This window comes from Mustela nivalis, assembly GCF_964662115.1.
Source record: "Mustela nivalis genome assembly, chromosome: 5".
NCBI lineage: Eukaryota > Metazoa > Chordata > Mammalia > Carnivora > Mustelidae > Mustela > Mustela nivalis.
Window position 1 is genome coordinate 112,426,734 of NC_139024.1, and position 23,252 is coordinate 112,449,985.

At 36.0% G+C, this 23,252-nt stretch overlaps 1 protein-coding gene across 3 annotated transcripts in view; it reads left to right on the forward strand.

The window, feature by feature from the left end:
* Positions 1 to 23,252, forward strand: part of RIMS1 (regulating synaptic membrane exocytosis 1) — a gene marked incomplete at its 5' end in the record, with an annotated part of 498,114 nt that overhangs the window by 190,160 nt on the left and 284,702 nt on the right. Inside the window, 2 exons of one of the 3 annotated variants that reach the window (XM_082729763.1) lie at positions 17,325 to 17,535; positions 20,082 to 21,564. In XM_082729763.1, the coding sequence (XP_082585889.1) occupies positions 17,325 to 17,535; positions 20,082 to 20,156 (286 nt within the window). In that variant the 3' untranslated portion in view covers positions 20,157 to 21,564. Of the gene's footprint in view, positions 1 to 17,321; positions 17,536 to 20,081; positions 21,565 to 23,252 lie in introns of those variants that run through there. The other 2 variants (XM_082729765.1, XM_082729764.1) reach the window with 2 other exon arrangements.

Sequence of the window (23,252 nt, forward strand, 5' to 3'; positions counted from 1 at the left end):
GTCATCAAACCCCATAGTACTACCTGACATTATTAGATATTCTTTTGTGAATATGTTTTAGTATCTGCTTCCCTTAGTTGAATGCAGGTTTCCTGTGAAAAGACTTAATTTATTCCTGTTCATATCACTGGTAATCTCAAACAGCACCTGATATGTAGTAGATAATCATTTTTTTGTTGAGTTTACAAACTGATGATGACTTCAAAGGGTCAAATTGTTATCATTCTTCTGGGAATAAAGAAACCCAGCTCAGAGGTGCTGAGGGCTATGTCTGAAGTTCCCTAGTCTATGATAGATAAAACCAGGAGTGTTGCCCAAATCTTCTTATTTTAAATGGTCTCTCCATGATATTCTCCTGCCCTTTCCTGCTCAGAATAAGGAGCAAACCTTGTGAAAGGAAAAGTGGTGGAAGAGAACTGAGATTTATGGAACATCAGATCTGTGTAAAATATTGCACTGGGTAACCTCCTCTACAATCCTAAGAGGTAGCAATCTTACACTCAGTTCACAGTTGAGGGGAATAATGCCTGTCCATATTGCTCAGTAAGTCACCAGCAGAGCATTTGTTATTTTGTGGGAACGTCCTTACCTGCAAGATGCTGTCCAGGGACCCTGAATCCAACATTTCTCTAGACTGTCGTGAATTCAGGAGTGAAAGGAAGAGGTGGTCTTGCCTTAGACAATAGCAGAGTTATTTTAGAATTTATAAGACAGGGCATTTGGGTGGCTCAGTCGGTTAAGTGTCTGCCTTCGGCTCAGATGATGATCTCCAGGTTCTGGGATCGAGTTCCGCATCAGGCTCCCTGCTCAGCCAGGAGTCTGCTTCTCCCTCTGCCCAGCCCTCACTCACACAGGATCAAGCACACTCCCTCTCTCAAACAAATAAATATTAAAAAAAAAAAAGAAGAAGAAGAATTTATAAGACAACTTGCCTGTGCCCTTGCACTTCTATTCACTCAGGGTGTTCCAAGCTAAAACAAAAGCCTCTGGGTTTTTTAAGTAACCTGTTAAAGACTATAACTTGTCTATCATTAAAGCAAGAGTATTTATACAGGAAGCCTGCGGTCTGATCAGTTGGTGAAACTGGGATGATGGTTCAAGTAGCCTTTAACCAATCTTTTCTCCCACAGATTCTATAGAAAGGTGAGCAGCGGGATGCTCACAGAGACAAATTAGTGATGCTCCTAGCCAGGCTGTTTAAATTATTTTTAGGCAGGAGACATACTGTACACACCAGGTTTTAGATGTGAGTAATTAATATGAAATGTTACCTCTCTCTTTGCCTGTAGTCACACTGAGCCCTCTTTATTTCTTGCTCTTTCTTCTCAGTTCCATTTCCTAGTATCTCCTATATCGTCTGTCTTTTAGATTGCTCTTTTACTGTGAAAAATCTTCTAGTTCTGTTGGCAAGAAGGTCCTGACAAACTGTTGGTGGCTGCAGTAACCACTCCCGGAGCTCACTACACGGAAGCCCTGTTGTTTCCCTCGTGCCACATCTGAGACCTTGGCTGCCCTTATGTGATGGCCAAAGGCATTTGTTTCAATTCACTAGGATCTAGGTAGGGAGTTAGAAGGAATCAGGATAGTTTGCTCTAATAGGCCTTTCTTTAGCCCAGTACCTGTTTCCTGAGAACCCCCCTTAGAAGCTTTCTCCTAGACTTAGGAGAAGCAAAAGTAAAAACAAAGTAAGACCAACATCCAAACCAAACCGAACAATCACAACAAAACAAGCTGTTGTAAAGATTATTCAGAGATGCATTCCCTTAACAGCTGAACAAATTTCTCTTTCCTTCTTTCTATAGTTACATTTATTGCATTGCACAAGGAGAACTGCTATTAAAATGGAGATCTTGAGGCTCTGCTGTATCCTGGGTCATCTAACAAGGTTTAAAACATACACCTGTACGCATACATACACATATAGACACACATAGAAGGCACTTAATGCGTTCAAGGAAGTTGATTTTATCAGAACACCATAGTTTAGGTTTCTTGAAGTACCTAAGGGGAACCTAATGTATTACGAGCACAACAGAAAAGATATTTTTAAAAATGTTAAAAATTAGAGCTGTTTTTTTTCCCTCATAGAACCTGCATCCTAATAACCATTTAATATCATTTCTACTTTCGTTTGTGCCTTGGACACAAAAGTAGTGGCCACAGGGGCTTGGCACTACAGCAAGAAGAAAAGAAAAGGAGCTGAGGGAACACTATTAACATAAGATTTCCACACCTGAGATTCCTTGCCTACATATTGTTCATAGAATATATAAAATAAATGAAATTTCTGGTCATCTTAAAGCGACTTAGTGTATCAGTTCATCTACCTGGATGCTTTAGAAGTGCCAGATTTTAGAAGTTGGGTGGGCGGTAGGGGGATACTTCATCCATGATTCCAACAGAGCACCAAATAAATATGGGTGTTTTTAGCTATGAGATAACATACCATCATACTTCTTCATCTCCTGATTACATGGTAATTCCTTTAGAGGCTATTCTCTTTGGTGTCACTCAGCCCGAGAAAGACAAACACGCTTCACTTAGCGTGATTGGGCAATAATTGTCTTTGATGGGGAGAGAAGATGTACAGCATGAAGTAAAAAATGCACCCTGAGAAACAGTTTTAAAAGAAACTACGTTATAGTCATGAAAATAAAAATATGCCAATTGGCACATGCTCGGTGAAGATTTAAAGCAAGATAGAAGGAAGAAGAAGCATTTAGCACTTCTTACCCACATCCATCCCCTGAGCTCTGGTTCAGACTATTACCATCTTTAACCTGGACTCCTGCATGGCCTCTTGACTGTGGTCTCTGCTTTCAAACCCGCTTTCTCCTATTACAAACACAGGAACCACGGGGATCCTGTGAAAATATAAGTCTAGTCATTGGATTCCTCCTTTCAAACCCTTCCAGCAGCTTTCTGTTCACCCAGAGGAAAAGCCAAATACTTTCGTAGACTATGAGACTTACCTACCAACCCCACCCGCCACCCCAGCACAACTATGCCCGTGCTCAGACCCATCCAGCCACACCAGCCAACTGGCTTGTCCTTATACGCCCCCCCGTCCTCCAAGACAGGCTCCCACCTCCGGCCTCCACCTTTGCTGTTCCCTCTGCCAAATCTACTCTTGGTGACTTGTTCTCTCACCTCCACCAGCTCTGCTCAAATTTCGCCGTCTCAGTCAGGCCTTCCCTGACTTCCTCACTTATGCTTTGAAAAGCATGGAAATCAATAGTGACCATAACATTACTTAACATTCGGAATTCTCAGATGATGGTAAAATACAGAGTTCGATCTGCATAGCTACAATATTTTCAGTTAGGCTACCAGGTTCAACCCTAAGTGGAACAAAGTGCAGCACAACTTAACGAGAAGGGAAGGAGGAGATTCTCTGTACGAACTGACAACATGTCTTTCTGGGCCACTCCACTGAACAGACTCTGACTTAAACTCTAAATGTGTATTGATTGCCTGTTCTCTAGGGCTAGATGCAGGACTTAGTGACTTGAGTAAGAGACGATAGGACCCATGTTTTAAGTTTACAATGATCTATCAGAAGAGATTAATCAAATACTCAAGAAAAATAACAACAATAACTTAATATGAAAGAGGGTGTTACTTCTAAGTGAAATAGAGATCTTCCTCAGCTTACAATAGGCTTGGAGCCCAATGAACCCATCACCAGTTGAAAATATTGTTAGGGCAAAATTCGTTAAATAGGGGCACCGGAATGGCTCTGGGCTAAGGCCTCTGCCTTCGGCTCTGGTCATGATCCCAGGGTCCTGGGATCAAGCCCCACATCAGGCTCTCTGCTCAGCGGGGAGCCTGCTTCCTCCTCTCTCTCTGCCTGCCTCTCAGCCTACTTGTGATCTCTGTCTGTCAAATAAATAAATAAAATCTTTAAAAAAAAAAAATTCGTTAAATACACCTAACCTACAGAATGCCATAACTTAGCCTAGCCTACCTAAACATGCTCAGAAACCTACATTAGCCTACAGCTGGGCAAAATAATCTAACAAAAAGTCCATTTTATAATAAGGTAGAATAATACCTCATGTAATTTCCTGAATACTCTACTGGAAGTGAAAAACAGAATGGTTGTTTGGGCACAGAATGATTGTAAGTGTATCAGCTATTTACCCTCATGAATGCACAGTAGACTGGGAGCTGTGGCTCGCTGCCCCTGCCCAGCACCACGAGCAAGTATGTTACTGCACATGGCTCACCTAGGAAAAGATAACAAATTCAAAATTTGAAAGATGGCTTCTACTGAATGCGTATTGCTTTTATGCCATTATAAAGTTGAAAAATTGTAAGTGGAACCATTGTAAGTCTGGGACCATCTGTATAGCAAACCATTCCCTTTTTGACCGATCGCTGCAAAATTGATCAAGTTAGCAAGCTAGAATTGGATGGGGCTTAATTCGATAGATCATTACAGTGACAAAAACACCAACAGTTTCTGTCCAGGGTTTTAACATATCTGTTGAATTAAATGCAGTTCAAATTTAAAGTACCTTGATATTATTCAAAGTTTCTCATAGATAATGCAATATTAGAAAAGGTAAAATGGACAATTTCTTGCTTTGTGTGCACCATGATTAGTGAAAGTTGATTATGACACATTTTTTTAGTATCTAAATATAACATAAGACGGCAAGTTTTAAAAATAGATTTGATTATTCTCAGGCAGTGGCTGGTAAAGGTAGAAGACGTTGTCTGGAGTTGATTAAATAGTGGTAGGGGTTCTGGGTCACATGGAAGAGATAGAGAGTGCAAATATATATGTATAAATTAAAAAGTTTTCTTACATTTTATGGAAATTTAGCTTGTACATTTGCAAAACCATTTGAATTCTCTGCTTTATGATCTCCCTTTCATGGGCATAAAAGAACTTAAGTTATTTACAACACCTGTTATATTATTTAGATGATAGTTGGGTCTTAAATGCATATTAACAATGTATTTTAATTAAAGGATGAAAACAGATGTCACCGTTAGCAAATATAATGGGAAGGAAATTACATCTTGTCACTTGTCTTGAAATGCACTCCAGAATGGCTTAGAAAATACTGTACCTAATCATGGCTGACTAATTCACTATACCGTGCAAGTAAAATTCAGGAAGCTTGTATTTCTCTGCTTTTAAAAAATGAAAAAAGAGGAAACCTTTTTGGAATACATTTCTTAGTTCTCAGATATTTAATTCAGGCTTTAAAAGTAGGATATTTGCTGGAGCTGCTTTTAAAAATCTGAACTCAACCTAGAGACTTTATTTCACAATTCTAAATCCTCCTTACATATTGCAATCCATTAAATAATGTTAGATGGCACAGAGCAAAAAGAGATGCTTTATCTGATTTTTTCAGTATTTTCTCTGTACCTTATAAAAAAATAGCTAATGTTTTATAGAGTTCTTAGTAACATCCACACCTCTCTAAGTGCTTTACATATATTAGTTATTTTAATCCCCACAACAATCCTGTAAGTAGGTAGGTATTATTATCTCTATTTCACAGATGAAAAAGTAGAGTGTTAAATGTTAAGTAACTTGCCAGCCCACACAAGCGACTAGTAAAAGAAGAACTCGGGAAAGGATATTTGGCCTCAGAACCCTTGGGCTCTGCTGCCTTCTCAGGTATTGCTGCACGTGTGGATTAAATCCAAAACCAAAGAAAGTTGTTAGTACCCTTAGTTCCTGAGGGCAAGAAGATGGTGACACATTTCCTTTCTCCACAGGGAGGAGGTTTGACACATCTTCATTACCCTCCTCTCTAGAAATAAATAGATGAGATAGCGCCTTTGGCCAGACTAGGCAGGAATGTTACCAGTGGTCCAACAGGGAGTCTGGTAGATAGGAGGGGTGAGCACTAAGTTTGACCAACTGAAGGATCTGTCTATGGATACAGAGTCATTAGATGCCTGCAAATTAGGGAACATTGCACTTTTCATTTCCACCTTACTGCTCTGTGACTTCTGGGAAAAGACCAACTTATAGAACTCCATGGGACTGTTCACATTTTAAAGGAATTGTTCTGATCAAATATTACAAATGTAAGATAGTGCTTCTTTGTCCAAGTTACACTGAAAGTTCCCCTTTAGCCATCACACCCTGGGTTATATTTTATGATTCAAATGAAAAAAATATCAAAACTTGGTTAACTCACTAATGGGAATACACTCACTGTGCATAAATTTATTAGATATTAAAAGTAAAACAGGGGTGCCTGGCTCAGTGGATTAAGCTGCTGCCTTCAGCTCAGGTCACGATCCCAGGGTCCTGGGATCGAGCCCCGCATCAGGCTCTCTGCTCTGTGGGGAGCCTGCTTCCTCCTCTCTTTCTGCCTGCCTCTCGCCGACTTGTGATCTCTGTCAAATAAATAAATAAAATAAATCTTTAAAAAAAAAAAAGTAAAACAGAGCACAACCTTTTGACATATTAGACATTTTCTATATATTATTCATTCATCCACCATTTCAGAGCACTGAGAATACTTATGATTTAGGCAGTCTATATTACTCAGTTCAAAGGAGCCTAAATGATAATAGTCTTTTTTAAAACATCAGATTTCAGAGTCTCCCTTTTTTCCCTTTCTCTTTATATAAGTTACCAATGACCATTAAAAAAGGCTGAAAAATTTTTCAGACAGAATTATGTGTGTTTTTTCCTCTGGGTGTATCTTCTGGACCTTTCATGAAACAATGCCAGCAGGCTTGCCTTTCTCCCTGACTTTCATTGTGTAAGATGATCGTTGTGCTCTTTATCAATGGTCAATGATAGATGTTCTAAGCGCTCATACTGGTACCTATATGCCAGGAAATTCTGCCAGTCATAGTTGCCTCCCAAAGTTATCAGCTAAGTGTACTCGGAGACTTAAAAGCAGAGTACTTTGTTTTCGCATGTATTACCTATGTGTACGTATAATTATAGCTAACATTTATTGAGCTTTTACCATGTGCTAGACACTGTATCAAGCACTTCACGTTGATCATCTCAATTAACCCTCCCCCAAATCCTATGAAGCTGCTATTATTATCACCAATTTGTAGATGAGGAAACTGAAGAATAGAGTTTAAATAATAGCCTCATGGTCATGCACTTAAATTTTTATATTTAATGCCTTCTAGAAAGCAGTTGTGAAGTGAAGGTGGTTTATTTTTTCCCCTTCCCCACATTAATAAAACATAGCAAGTCTGGTGAAAATAAGTCAAGAATGCAGCAAGATAAGGTTTACAGTACAGGCATGAGTCGAGTACTTAGCGTTTTGGCTTTATCACACGTGTAGACACTACCTTCTTCGAAATTGCCCTTTGTTAAGTCAGTTAACATGATCAAATGACACATTCTGGACAAGTTCTCGTGGAATGTCATTAGATATATTTAATATTGATCAGTTTCATATTTATGATGCAGATGGCATCAACCTTACTTATTAGGTTATTTTTTAAAATTAACATATAATGAATTGTTTGTTTCAAGGGTACAGTCTGTGAATCATCAGTCTTAGATTATTTTCTTAAAAACTAACTTCATTTCTTTCTAAAATTTCATTCCTACTTGATATGCTACTTTACAGTTTCTGTTCTTTTCACCTGATTTTCTTCTCTTGAACTGTGCTGTAAAATAACCTGCTTGTCAAAGTGTTAAAACGACTCCCTCCTGTGCCAGATTTTCAGTTTTAGACCTCTGATAGATCTCGAATATTAGAAAGTGCTATTCTTGCATAGCATATGCATATTCTTACATAATTTCGAAGCCATCTATCGAGGCCTAACACACAAAGCTTCTTCACAGGTGACTAGTCCTTCACAGCACCCAGGAGCACAGTGAAGTTGCATTTTGGGAGATGAAGTAGAGCAAAAATTTAAATGTGTGCTAGTGGGCCTCCGTGTCCTGAGATGTCTTCCCTTAATGCTTACTCAGGAGTGGCCTCCTATGGTAAATTGAAAATGGAATTAAAAATAAATGCTTGGCTGAAGTAACAGGGCTATAAAACACTAATAGCTAATCATCAGCTATGTTCTTATTTTTCCTAAGTGTCATCTCTCAGTGCTTTCGGAACACTGTTGGGTGCTGATTGGATGAACTGCATCTTTAACAGCGCTAAATGGAAGACCAAAAAAAGAAAAGACAACTATCTGACAAAACCTTTAATGTATAATTTTTCTTAAAGGGCACATAGAATGAGGGTCGTCTGCAAAAGAACAGAAATTCCAACACCTTATAAATTTCTTTTTTGTTCTTTTCTAATAAGTTACACCCCCCTCTGACTTAACCAATTTTATTTAGCACATTAGATATTTTTTAAAAAAAATAAATATTTAAGAACTGTGTAAAAATTAAAATCTTTAGTGCCATCTGCTGGACATTTGTAATAAGTAAAATGTATACTCCTGTTAAACTATAGACAAAAAATGGTTTTAGACACAAATGGAAAAATACTTTTTCAACGGCAGTAATTTAAAAAATTATACAGGAATATCTGAGGTAAATTTCTGAATTACCAAAATGTTTAGGAAATATTTGATATTATATATAAATATAACTTTTCTTATATATAATATATATTATTACAACTTTTTTTTATAGCAAACATTTTTTATAGACCTTATTTTTAGAGCAATTTTAGGTTCACGGCACAATTAAGAGGAAGATTTCCTCATAATTACAGAGATTCCCTATATTCCTGCTGCCCCCACACATGCACAGCCTCTCCCATTATCAAAATCCCCCACCAGCAGGGCACATTTGCTACAATTGATGAACCTACATTGACACATCATTATCACCCAAAGTCCATAGTTTACATTAGGGTTCAGTCTTGGTGTTGCACATTCCATGGGTTTGGACAAATGTATAATGGCATGTATCTACCATTGTAATATCATATGTAGTAGTTTCACTGCCTTTAAAAATCTTCTGTGCCTTATTCATGTATTTATTCCTCCCTCACCCTAACTCCTATTAAGAGCATTTCAAAATCCTACAAAAACTAGTATGTACATATCTGTGACTTATAATATTGTAAGTTTTTTTAAGTGATGGACATCAAATTACATGATAATATTTTTAAAATTCCCAGCATATTTTTGTGTAGATTGTCCCTCAAATATTAACATGTATGAGTAAAATTAATGTGATGAAGATTAAATTTATCAAGTGTGATGAAAGATATATTAAAAAAATGCCTTCATTTTAAAATTTAACCTTAATGTAGGGACCTCTCCTATACTATAGTCCTGAGATAATCTACACTAGAATCACCTGGATTGACCTTTAAAAAGTCAGGGTCCTGAAATTTATCTGATATCTACTAAATCAGAAGCCCTGTAGGTTAGAACACAATTTTAAGAAAGAATACATTTTAACAAAGCCTCTTAGATAATTTTGATGCAGTTTAAGAACACCAAGGAAACATCCTTCACAAATGAACTTGTCATTCATTTAGCCATATATGAGGCAGTATTCTGAAAATTGGAAAGTGTAGTGGAAACTTGAAAATAGAGGACCTAATTATCACAAACCAGTGTACAACCTTATGTAAGTAACTTAAAGCAATGGGTCTGAGTTTTCTCACTTATAAGATGAGAATATTGTGCAGAATGATTTTCAAAGTACTTCCTCCTCTCTTATTTTTTCAAATATTTCCATTTAAAATTGGGTTTTGGAATCTTTCATTTATCTTGTCTCATTTTGAGAATGGAGTTTGAATGATTCCAAAGTTATGAACCCCAAGTCCTAGCAAAGAAGCAGGGGGCTTTGGTTTCAAGCTTGTACAACTTGATTTCTTAAATTTTAGATAGGATTCACAAGGGTGGAAGAAGAAAACAAAAGTGAAATTCCAGGGGCGCCCGTGTGGCTTGGTGGGTTAAAGCCTCTGTCTTCGGTTCAGGTCATGATCCCAGGGTCCTGGGATCGAGTCCCACATAGGGCTCTCTGCTCAACAGGGAGCCTGCTTCCTCCTCTCTCTCTCTCTCTCTGCCTGCCTCTCTGCCTACTTGGGATCTCTCTCTTTAAAAAAAAAAAAAGTGAAATTTCAAAGGAAACTCGCATGGTCATATAGAGAAACAGCATGTTATATTCCTACAAATTGGTGTTAAGTGAAAAATTAGCTTAAGTAAATTTAGATTAACAAATTATTGGTAAATTAAAGTTTTATAATACTTGCAACTTGGTAAGGCTTCAAGTTGCATTAGGAAGCTCAAGGTTGAAAGGAAAACACTACTGTAAAAGTAATTTCACCTGTATTACACAAATTTGCAGTTACAACCAGTACCTTTTGAAGAATATTTTATGTATATGTCAAACACTTGTAAACAACTTATATTTAAAATAAGATGGGGGGGTGGGGGGTGATGGACATGGGGGAGGGTATGTGCTATGGTGAGTGTGTGAATTATGTAAGACTGATGAATCACAGACCTGTACCCCTGAAACAAATAGTATAATTTTAAAAAAATGAGTATATGTGGGTGGCTACATATACTGGGTGGTTCAGTGGGTTAAGGGTCTGCCTTCAGCTCAGGTCATGATCTCAAGGTCCTGGGATCAAACCCTGTGTTGGCCTCTCTGCTCAGCGGGGAGCCGGCTTCTCCCTCTCCCTCTGCTTCTACCCTTCTCCCCAACCACTTGTGTGCTCATTCTCATTCTCTCTCTCAGCTAAATAATTAAATAGCTCTTTAAAAAATAAAATAAGGATATATGTATAATATAATCTGAAAAAACACAAAAATACATTAACACATTTTAACCAAGACTGATTGTTCCTCTAAGCAACAAAAAGCTATTTAGTTAATAATAGCAAATCATAAACTTTCCTTAATTTTATACACAGGGCCTAGAAGTTTAACTTTTGTTAAAACAAATCAAGTTATATGTTTACAATCGAATCACATTAGGCTTTGAAAAGAAAAAAGTCAGTCTCTAATGTGTTTATATGATCCCCATGTACAAAAGACAAAGACCATTTTCTGGCATTTATCAAAAAGCCTTGAATAAAGTAATGAAAAAAAGTAAAACTCAGTATCCTCTTATGTTGTTGTTTGTTGTTTTCTTTGTACCCCTAGAGACGCAGGCAGGTGGAGCTCAGGAAATGTTTGTCGAGTTGATGTTTGTAAGCCTAGCAGGTCCTGTGTTTCACACAATGGTAGATGTACAGTCCATGAGAAGTGCTTGTGAGAGATGCTGTTAGATAAGTAAATGGTAGCAAAGGGAAAAGGACTCCAGGATGAGGAATTGGACTATATCTTACAGGTGCTATTTTAACAATGGATTGACATAATCCATTCCCTTTGTTAGGAAGATCATTCAGACCATATGAAAGGTGAACTAGAGGGAGGAAACCCACCAGCCAGATCCTAGTTTAAAAAGTTGATAAAATAATCCAAGTGAAGAATAATTAGAGTCTTCACCACAGATGATAGATTTGTGCTCTGCATCTAATCCCTACAAAAAGGTTTTTTTTTTTTTTTTTTTTTTTTTTGGTGTATGTGTCTTGTATGTGAGTCTCAGTTTTCCATTGATTTGCTGTTGCAATAGACTGGACAGCTACATATATATGTAACTTTCTTAAGGGACTACATTTATCAAAAAAAATTTCTTAGTGGAGGCAAAATGCTTCCCATAGTGTTCACTAAGTACGTGTTCAGTATATGGAGAAAGAGCGAGAACAAGAGAAAATATCATAAGAAATTCTCGACTCAGGTATTGCTCACTTCCAGCGCAGAGGAAGGAATTAAGAAATTTGACGTGAATCAGAGGATTATAGCTGAACAACATCTGTCCCAGAGTTCTCCTAGGGAGTTTATGGAGAAGTCAGAAATCTCAAAACTAAATTCAGATTCTCTTGCACCTAGAATTCCTGATGTGGTTGAGGTTCCACCAGTCAGATGTGCTTGTGAGAGACAGGTTGAAGCTGAGCTGAATGGAGGGCTGGGCCAAGCGCAGCATGTAGGGCAAACAAAATGCTGGTCTCTCCAGCAGGCTCAGAATGACTGTGGTGGTAGTTTCCAGATCAGAATGCATCAGCTGATGCGGTGGGATTCTAACACCAACAATTTGGGCAATGACTTTCTGATCCTGCGACTTGCTGAATAAGGACCTTTGAGCAGCTGGTTTATGCTTTTGTTTAGGGATCCTTCTTGGAGACCAGGCTAAGAACCCACTTCTATCCCCCTTCTAGCTGTCTTGTAGCACCAAATTCCATAACTTCATCTTTTTGCCTAAAAGACTATGATGTCATTTCCAGCTCAACTCTAATACAAGGGACTATTATTTCCAAGCATCATTACAAAAAGTTAGTCACCACTAGAATGCAGTGGGATTTTATTGCCCTTCTGTTAGAGAGGAGAATCAGAAAGACAGTTTCATTAAGAAGGGAACAACTGTGTTTTGGGGCCAAGAAACCACTTTTTAACTTCACATATGTCTTCACAGTCACTTACGTGTGATTTTTGGCTATCATTCATTAGAACATATAAATTGGGTGTTTATTTGCTGATATGCAAAGACACTAAAAGATCATTTAATTTAAGCTTACATTTTTGAGAAGTTTGAAAGCATTCACAGTTGTGTTATTATCTTAACGTGCTTTACATTTCTTTGCTTTAGTAGTTCTACTAATATCACCCTGCACCATACTTTTAGTATTGAGGAAATAGTCCAAGTTGTTAATCATCTAGGTAAATGTTTTTGACTAGCTACTCCAAAAAAAAGGTCTCTCTTATTATTTTACCCAGAACTATTACTCTCTATGGAATAATTTAGTTCCATTCCTTGTCACTTGGTATATGTTGCCATAAACTATTAGTTTACGTTTACCTATACGTTACTTCCTAAGTAGACTGTACCTGCCTTGGAATGAAGAACTGTGCTTTAGAGCTGAAGATAGTGTGAATTTTTTCAATGGAGTGTGAGGTCAAAATCTTTTAAAGCAAGCCTCCAGCCTATTGGCTAGCAAAATGTATAATTTCATTCATTGTCAGGTCTTTCTCCTGGACACCCCCAGAGCTATTGGAGGCACTCAGACAATCTAAGCTTCTCAAAAACTCTCCTGGCTTTAATCTCCATGTCCACTAACTTCTTGGGGCCTTTATTGTGTTCTGTTTTATGTGTCCCGTGCCAAGTTTGGGAAGGAACACATAAGCCATTCTTACCGATTTTCAGTACCCATGCCTTCTCACTACTGTCCGCACATCCCAAAGCTGTTCTCCATTTTAGAGTGCTGTGCGCAAACTACCCTCGTCTCTGCCCTCCTCCATCTTAGGGGAAGCCCTTCCCTTCCTTCCTTCCTGTCATCTAGGCTCTTGAAGTCTCAAAGCACTAGCTCCTAACCCTTCCTACTTTAGGCAAATCTAGCAAGATGGTAAAATGACCAGTAATGGCAGAACACAGAGAAATCTTTGTCATCGGCACAGTACTTCATTTATTTCTCTTTAGTGCTTTTCCTTCCTCCATCCCCAAAGTGGTCAGAAGCTAGAAGACATTCCACCTTTCTTCCTGGCTCTTCTTTTCAAAGTCTAGTAATAGCCTAGTCTTAATAGCCTAGACTTTGAAAGGTCTAGACTTTGACCGTTCTGGGGATGGAGGAAGGGAAAACACAAAAGAGAAATAAATGAAGTACTGGACCAGTGACAAAGATTTCTCTGTGTTCTACCATTACTGGTCATTTTAGCATCTTGCTGTGTGCCTTATTTATAGTAAGTAATCAACAAATATTTATTAGTAGGTAAGAATGTCATTAGTGATTTTTTGTTTAAATTATTTTGCATGTATAGAATGATGTTTTTAGATATTTAGAGAATAATATTTAGATTTTTAAGTATTCATCTTTATTTCCTTCAAATATGTGCCATTAATTACCCAATCTGTTTACAACTGGAATCTTGGTATTTCTTGAGTGCACAGATGTTAAAATAATGCAATGATTATTACATAGTGAAACAGTGGGGGGAAATATCACATCCTGGGAGAAAATCAAGGTTTCTGTATCGGTGCTTTTTTTAATAGTATTTTACATATTTTTTAACACTCCATTTTCTATCTAGGTAATTTAAACCTGAGATTTGTGATCATATATATTATCAACCTTACTAATCAATAAGAATATAGTATTAATTCTAAAATTAAAATATACAATTAAATTTCACAAAAAAGATTTTACATTTGCAGACTTGCATTTACTGACATTTACTGGCATTTATTATACTGTACAATAAAATATGTATTTCCATTTATTATTCATAATAGGACACTGTCACATATTTGATATGGATTAAAGCATTAAAGCATCAGATACAAAAAATAAATATGCTGTTTATGGTTTCACTACCAATATCCTGATTCCAAAAGCAAAATTTATTATAAGGACAACATCTTGACAGAGTGAGATATCAGAGTAATGTAAGGGGAATACAAATTGAGAAAAGGGCATTAAGGTTGATTTTTAAGAGACAGTTTGGTAGAGCACTGCAGAAGGCTACAGAGAAAGTCGATTTTGAAGAAGTGAGAGTAATAAATGCCGTACCTTCCTCCTTCCCTGCCTTCTTCCCTGCCTTCATTCCATCCTTTTTTCCTTTTATAGTGTCTGCTGATAAAAAGGAACACAGTAGGAAATAAATTAGAGAGGTTGACAGGGACTTGGGTTGGACTTTCTCTTTCCGGTTAGAACAAGGGAGTTCTACCAGTAAGGAGAGGAAGAAGCCTACAAAGAAAGAGAGTTGAAGATGTAAGAGAGTTCTGGGCTGAGAAACAGCGTGATTTTCCCTCCCAATTCTCCCCCTGTGGCCACGTCCAAACCAGTAGTGTAAACATGGACTGTTGCCAAAACCAGGAAGGAATTTTTAAATATACGTGAGAGAAAGATACAAATGTGTAGAGGCCACTGAAGGGTAGCTTCTAGGAGGAGGATGTGAGTCCCTGTAGAGTTTGGGGTGATGCTTGTGTGAATGACCTCACCAGCTGTGGGGTGAAGCACTTATCACAAGAAAGATGTCATGTTCGGAAGTACTAATAGTATATGGTCAAATATACTCTGAGTGACCAAATAAAATGCTATGAGATCGTGGCAGAGAAAGTTTTCTTCTCAGTGGTCAGGGTCCTGCATGTATGTATTGTATAAAAGGCCCCTTTTGATCGGTGCCTATAGGATGGACAAAAGTCTTTTATGTTTGAATTTTTAAAGAACAATGAATTTTCAAACAATCATACCTCATTATAAAGCATATACTAAATCAAATATCAACTGGTCCAAGGGCCCAATCTGGTACTTTCTGTTTTGGTGATGAAGTTTTATTGGAACATCGCCACACTTAATATGCTTATTATTTACATATTGTCTATGCTACTTTCATGCTACCGTGGCATTGAGTAGTTGCAAAATAGAATATAGGGCCCGCAAAGTCTAACGTATTTACAGTCTGGCCTTTTACTGGAAAGTTTGCCAACACCCATACTAAATCACATGCTGTATTACAAAATGAGTTTATAGGGAAACTTTTCCCTTAGCCTAGCTCTCTCATTTATATTTACTTAAATAAATTTGATTTGCTGGTTCTCACAATAAATATTTACTCATGTACTCCCTCTCTGCTTAGAGTTTGTATCTGTTTCTTTGATTAGAGATATTTCCTTGCTCCCACTCCTTAGTAATTAGTTTCTTTAATAGAAGACTTAAGATTTCCAGTGCTCTTTTGTAAGGTCGCTTTTGAAGTAATACATATCCACAGCTATTTTCTACCAATTTGAGCCTAGATTGATGGTGCTTAGAGCATAAAAAATCTAAGGTACCAAAAAACTTCACTCTTTAAGTCGATCTGGTGTTCTTACATTCATTAAATAAAGTATCACTATTTCTTTCTATGAACTGAAATTAGCTAGCCTTTAAATTGGGAAGGGCTTCAGATTCTAAACTACTTCATTTCCTAGTGCAAGTATGTTTATTTTAATTATGGGAATTAAATAGGAGAAATGTCAGTTGGCAAAGCAGGAAAGGGATTTCAGAATTTTTAAAGTAATCATTGAAATTCTGCTCAGGAGCTGTTGACGTTAAAAGAAAAATATAATGAAATCCCAGTACTTCAAACACTAGAGTCCTAACACCTAACTTACTTGGTTCTGTTTCTAGGGAATACTAGGTCCCACAGTTATCTCAGGTATAGAGAATTAAGCTAACTGCCTGCATTAACAGTAGCATGTGTGTGTCCTCTGGGTCCTAGGGAACAGTCATAGTCACACTCGCTCAGGTATACAGATGATTTCCCAGGAGTCTCTTCTTTGTTGTAAGGGCCAATGGCTGTTGGCTAGTCCTGGGACAACTCTCTCAGTTCTCATGTATGAAACAAAGGCATCCTTTCACTGGGGATTCACTGGATGTCACAATGTTCTGTACAGAACAGCAAACTGTTTCTATTTGTATCAATTTAAGATTGAGGGATTTGGGCTGATGGGGAAGGGAGGAGACTTGTATCCTATTAAGTGTGATCATTCTTATGGGAAATGGTTTGCCTCAACAAATTTTGCTGCACTCATTAAATAAAGACTGATAACTACTCTCATACATATAACCTGAGAGAGATCAAGCAAATTTGGGATATGTAAAATATGAATATTTTGCAAGGTGTGGTTTAGAACTTTTCATGTGATGTGGAAAGATTAGTGAGCTCAATTATAATATAAGGTAACATTTTATATACTATATGAAATCAGACACTTGATATTGAATATATAGATAGTCTCCAAGAATAGGAGTAAAGGAAGATATTTTGTGGAAGACAGATTACATAGCATTGTAGTTTAAAACAGTATTTTTCCATTATACATCATGTTCAATGAAATCAAGTTACTGTGACAAACTTTTTTTTTAATTGTAATCGGTATTAAACTTAAAATAGAATGAAAAATAATATACCAGAGTACATCATCTATAATTAGGCTAAGTATTTTATATAACTTTTGCTTCAGTTGTATTCTACATGAGTGTAATTGTAAAGCGTTGAGTTCCACAGTCCAAATACTTTGAAAGCTGCTTGTCTAAAAGAAGGGGAGGCATGGAGTAGATATATGAATCCCACTGTTGGGATGAGACAGGTGTTATATAAAATCTATTTATACATGGTTCATTGCTAGTAAGCAAAACTGGGACTAATGGAATACATGCAAATACATTTTTTACCATTGGAGGTAAGAGTAGTGGGAAAAAATGCTTTGTGTGTTTTGATTTAGTTTAAACAGCTGCACTGCTATTCAGTTAGGAAGAATTGTTTTTGTTTTCTGTCTCCTATCATTTACTTAGTTTGCTACCATTTTCTCTTTTGCCCAGGAGATTGCATCAACAATTTGAAAGCTATAAAGAGCAAGTGAGAAAAATAGGGGAAGAAGCACGGCGTTACCAGGGAGAGCACAAAGACGATGCTCCGACTTGCGGAATCTGTCATAAAACCAAGTTTGCCGACGGGTGTGGCCATCTCTGCTCCTACTGCCGCACCAAGTTCTGTGCCCGCTGTGGAGGCCGTGTGTCACTGCGCTCCAACAACGTGAGTGTTCCCTGAGTGTGCGAGGCCCTCTGAATGCGGGTAAACAGCAGCGCCCCCCGCCCCCCCCCCCAGCAGAAAACACACAGAAAGTAGACCTGGGCATAAATATACCGATTAAGGTATCCTTTTCCCATTTTCTGTGTCTTTCATAAAGTTGGTAGTAGTGGAGTAGTAATGAAAATAATTCATAAAAAGATACCTTTCAGATGTATCTTAATAAAAGATTCCTATTAAAACCTTTTTTGATACGATCTATGGCAGTATCTATGGCAGTAAATTTATTTTCTGAGGAATGTAGTAAGTGTAGATATAGTATCATGAGTTACAAAACTCTTCCAAGTTGTTATGGCCAGTACTTCTTATAAAAAAGGAAGAAAACCTTTCAGTTTCCGCAACATTTGTTTCAGATTGAATGAAGGTAAAATGTAAGGTAAACTATGGGGCATTACATCTAACCCAAGATAAGATATGTAAAGCCATGATTAGTTTCTAGAGAGTAATTTCCTATTGTTGTCATGGTAAAGTAGTGTAGCACTAAGTTTCTCTCATGGAAATTATTTGGATATTTAAAGAATATGTCAAAATACACTTTTTTAAATTGGGCTGATTTTTGCACTTATTTTCTTCTCTATGAGATGTAGTCTCACCGATGCAGTTTCCTTGTTTGGCTTAAATAAGAGCTGGTCTTGTGTTATGCAGAGCTTTAAATATATACAATTTTTGAGGCATTCAGATGCTCATTTAAAACGCTAAATATGATTATTTATGAAGTACTGGAAAAATTCTAATAGTTTGGAATACATTTTAATGTACTTCATTATATTCCTTATCTTAGTATGATAGAATTATTTATGGGTATGTCTTGGGTGAGTTTTCTTTGATACAGGTCTGCAGTGTAATACAGAACAGTTAAAATTATCAGACACCTAAAGAATTCCCAGTATTTCTCTAAATAATTTCCTGTATTATTTAATCATGTATGCAATTTAACATAGTACAAAGTTATATTTAAAAATAACATGGAAGCTATAAGTGCTCCTGATATTTTCCTAATTGAGAAAATCACAGTTAAAATCAAAATCAATCTCCCTATTAACACTGTATTCATTGGTGGTGTATTTGAATTGCAAGTAGGGTTTTCTAAAAATCTCTTCCAGTGGAATTAAGATATTCAGTAAAATAGATATATCTTCTATTTTAAGGTGAGCCCACTATTATCTTTGAGGCCTTGGAAGATGATTAACTTTTCTGAACAACAGCTTCTTTATCTATGAAACTGGATTGTAATAATTGTTGTCTATGCATATTATGATAATTAAAATCTAGGTCTTTGTGTCATATATTTAATTTTTCTTTAGGTGCCATTTTGATGATGACCAAATAAGTTTTCCTCTTTTCCTGCTAAAAGTTCTTTAATAAATTATCATATGTGATGTTAAAGCCTTTTTAAAACAACCTGGGGCTAAAAGAGCATCTGGCACATAAAAAGGTGCACAAGACCTATTTGTTAGTTTTCTCTTCTTTGCTGCTCTTAAATGCACTATTTTTTGAAATGAATGAGACCTGGGAATGATAGTCAAAATATTTAGCATACCATTTGGTGTAGGGGTACTGTCCAATTGGAAAGGTACTGTCCAATTGGAAAGGTGCAGGCAGTAAGTGCTAATGTGCAGATCAGCCAAGGAGAAATGCTGACTCAGCACTTCTCTTGATTGTTTTTAACTTCCCCTTATATGATTATGGTAAGCTACTGACAATGCAGTTAACTATTGGTATATTAAAATTACTTGGGTGAAACTCATATTTAAAGATAATTGAGCTAAGAGATACCTCTACTTTGGAGTAGTCTCCCAAGCCTAATGTGCCTTCAAGATTTAAGAAACCCATCCAATTTGGAAAAAATGTTCAGAACAACAAAATAAAAGAAAGCACTGCTTTAATATTAGGCATAAGTCAAAAATATTGTATGAATAGATTGTATTGGTTTTTCCTATAATATTGTAATGTTAAAATGTATCTTACAAATAAATACTGCTTGTGGAATAATTCCTGGCTCTAACAGTTAACATCTTTTTCTCTCATTTTTATTTCTTACAGATATTTCCCATTCTTAGGTTTTCCAAATTATAACTATAAATATTTTAACAGTAATTTGAGAAAATTATTCACATAATTTTATGCATTTTAATAAAATGTCTTTTCAATAATAGGAAGACTAAATATAATAGTGAATTAGGATTTCTTTCAGAATAATGTTTTAAATATAGATGCAATAATCCAAGTTCTGAAAATTTTGGAAGTTACAGTGCCCAATTTTTGTTTCTGCTCTAGCAGGATCTGTATATGTGCATTTTCAATGAAAGCTTGAACAATGAGTATTTTGGGGAAAGGTAAACATTTACTTTTTAAAATACCTGTGTTTTAACACTTTAAAAATAATATATGATCTTTTTCTTAAAATCTGTTTACTAATATACGCCTTATTTTTGTTTTTCTCTTTTTCTTTTTCCTCTTTTTACTCTGCTTCCTTGGATGCTTTCCCAAAGGAGGACAAAGTGGTTAGAATCCATGCTTTCTTTTCTATCATTTGTTATTATAATGTTGTAAACTTTATTAAGTGAATGTTTCACCTAGTTTTGTTAGTCACTATAATTTCACAAAGAAATTATATACTAGGAAAAAGTCGTTCCTAGTCCTCATGAAAAAAAAAATAAATAAAATGAACATCTAGGACCATTGCAGAGTTTTATATTAATAGGTAAATCTGGGTAGTTTGAGTTCATGGGAACAGTGATATTTTAATATAATTTCAATCATTATGAACCAATTTGTCCTCTCATTTTTCTGAGTTTTGGTGATGATTCCATCTGCAATAAGGAATAAACTCAGTGGGACAATAGACTCCAATAGGTTGTACCTTTCTCAGCACTCAGTAGATGCATAGGCAGGTGACTTGAAATTTTATTGCAGAAGGAATTGAATGTACTGATTCAGTGGCAAGAATGAATCAAATTATAATCAAAAGCTCAAAATAAAAAGATTTTTCTATAGAACACAAGTGGCAGAGTTGTCCTATTGAACCACATTTTGTCCCCTTTTTCCCTCTCTCAAGCATAGAAATCCCTCCCTAGGGTAGGGAAAGGTCACTTTTCTCTCTTATCAGCTGTAGGTACCACTGAGGCTGAACTTATAAAGATAAGATCTGAGCAGAACCTTCAGTCAACCTGTCTTTTGTAAACAAACTATATGGTTTCATTTGGTGTAACTTACAATTTCCTCAAAGCTCGGTAATTTCCCAATATGAGACTGAGGCAATGAATATTTTGGGTTCAATATATCAACTCAGCTGCCTTTGTTCAACTGTTTTAAAGTTTAAATGATGCGCTGAAGTGCATACATATAGAAAGTATGACATAAAACTGAACATTAATCTGTCTTTTTAATCTTGTTGCTAATATTTGTTTATCAGTTTTTTTCTTGGAGAAAGAAATCAGGTTGAAAATTATATAGGATAATTTGTTTTCACTAAATGTGTTTGCCTGTACCATTGGTGGCATATGAGATCATCCTAGGGGCTACTGTTTTAATGCATTAATATACTGTATTAGAAAAAATATAGAACTAGAATATCACACTTATGGTTTCATGAATATTACTTTGAGTGAGTCTGCATTTCAATGTAGATAATTTTACATTCCTTTAAAGAATAAACATTTAAGTAAATAATAATGCTGGTGCTTTATAGACCTGGTAGTATAAGACTGCAGGTGCTCCTCTAGGGCTGGCCAGACTCATTGTCTCTTTTTGGCAGCACTTCCCATAATGGTAGGTTATTTGTGCTTATTATGATTACTGGCTGTGTAATGAGAATTCAGGTGCATTTTGTGGTTCTCAGGCTGAAAATGGAGTGGAAAGACCTATACAATATAATCACGTTCAGTTATTTTCTTTATTTTAATTGAAATGCTCAGATCTACCACTTATTTTTAAATACTTTGTCATAATTTCATTAAAATCTTTTTTAGCTTACTGAAGTTGTTCAAAGAATTGCCTTTCTAGTCCAAGGAAACTGAAACCAGATTTTGTTTTAGTTGTGCTAAAGAGAATAACTGAATAGCAAACAAAGTGCTTGATGGTTTTTTCCTTATTCCTCTGAACTCTTTTGGTTTTGTTAAAGAAATTATAATTTATAGGTGTGTATGAATTGGTGTGAGTGGAAAAGAAGAGGAATAAGGGTGAATAAAACTTTTCTAAAACCAATCTACATCTTGATCAATATAATGAATTCTGCTTAGTCTGTTAAATTGGTGAATAAATATGACTAAAATACTAATGTGTATGATAGGAAGACCTATGGATAGCTATAGCTGACATATAAATATGTCTTTTATTAAGTCCAGCAAAAAGTATTAATTATCATAATTTTTTCAGGTTGACAGGATTTTATTTTAAAACTTCATTCTTAGCCTAAATCACCTTTCATAATTACTTGAAGGATTGTGTACTTGCTTATAAGGAAAATGGCTGTCATAATCACTTTGCAACTGACACATGCAATAGCTTATAATAGGAGAGTATTTTGTATAAGTGCATACTCTCATAGATAGTATGATACTTTCACTGAAAGCCCTCTTCCATACCTAAATATATAGGGATAGTGCAAAATTCTCCACAGTCTGTTTAAATTGCTTTCGATTTTCTTTTCTACTCTCTAATTCATGCTAGAGTATGGAATTTAGGTAACTCCTTTGATAATATGAACACTTTGCTCTTGGTAAATCAGCTTTCTTGAATCCTCCAAATAAGATTCCTTTGGGATTTCCCATAAATTTTCATCAATATTTCTGTTTTGGTTGGGTGAGCGGGATTAGTTTTACAAATAGAGCAACTAAAAATGAACTTGCTACACTTCTGGTTAATCTTTATATTCACCAAAAATGTCAGGTTTTAAAAACTAAGAGTGTTTTATAGTAAATGTCACCAATAGCATGAAAGACAGAACCCTATCATTTTCTCATTCTTTCCAAATTTGAAAGCTGCACATGCCTACCTTTTAAACATAATGTTTTTAAAAATGCTTTTATCTATTAAGATAATAATTAGTGAGGTACTATGTTTACAGAGTCATGATTTTTTAAACTGGTTTCTTACATCTTTTCGTTAGCATTTGTGTTTAGAAATCATGATAAATGATATGTTAGTGAAGAAGTATGTTTTTGTAGAAAAAAGTTTATAAAAGGTAAGGTTTGGATAGAACAGGGCAGTCGCAACAGAGTTTGAAGCTGGCCTTATCATCAAGTGCTATCTTTGGGATAATTGATTCTTGATAGCATAAAGAATCTTGCCCTCACAGACTCTGATCTTCAATAGCAAAATGATGATTTTTTTTTTCTATTACTGAGGTTAGATAAAAACAAGAAAGTTCATAAAATCAACTGTATTAAAATGATTTGCATGATTGTATTAAATATTTATTTTTAGCATAAAAAAATCTTCTAAGAGTTTTCCAAATTTAGTCCATAGCATGACAAAGCATATGATCATAAGTTTCACTCTTTTGAAAAAGTGAATGTTGGAGTTTGCCTGGGCTCACTTTCCTGTTCTCTGCCTTTCTTTCTTTTCTTTCTTTCTTTCTCTCTCTCTCTCTCTTTCTTTCTTTCTTTCTTTCTTTCTTTCTTTCTTTCTTTCTTTCTTTCTTTCTTTCTCTTTCTTTCTTT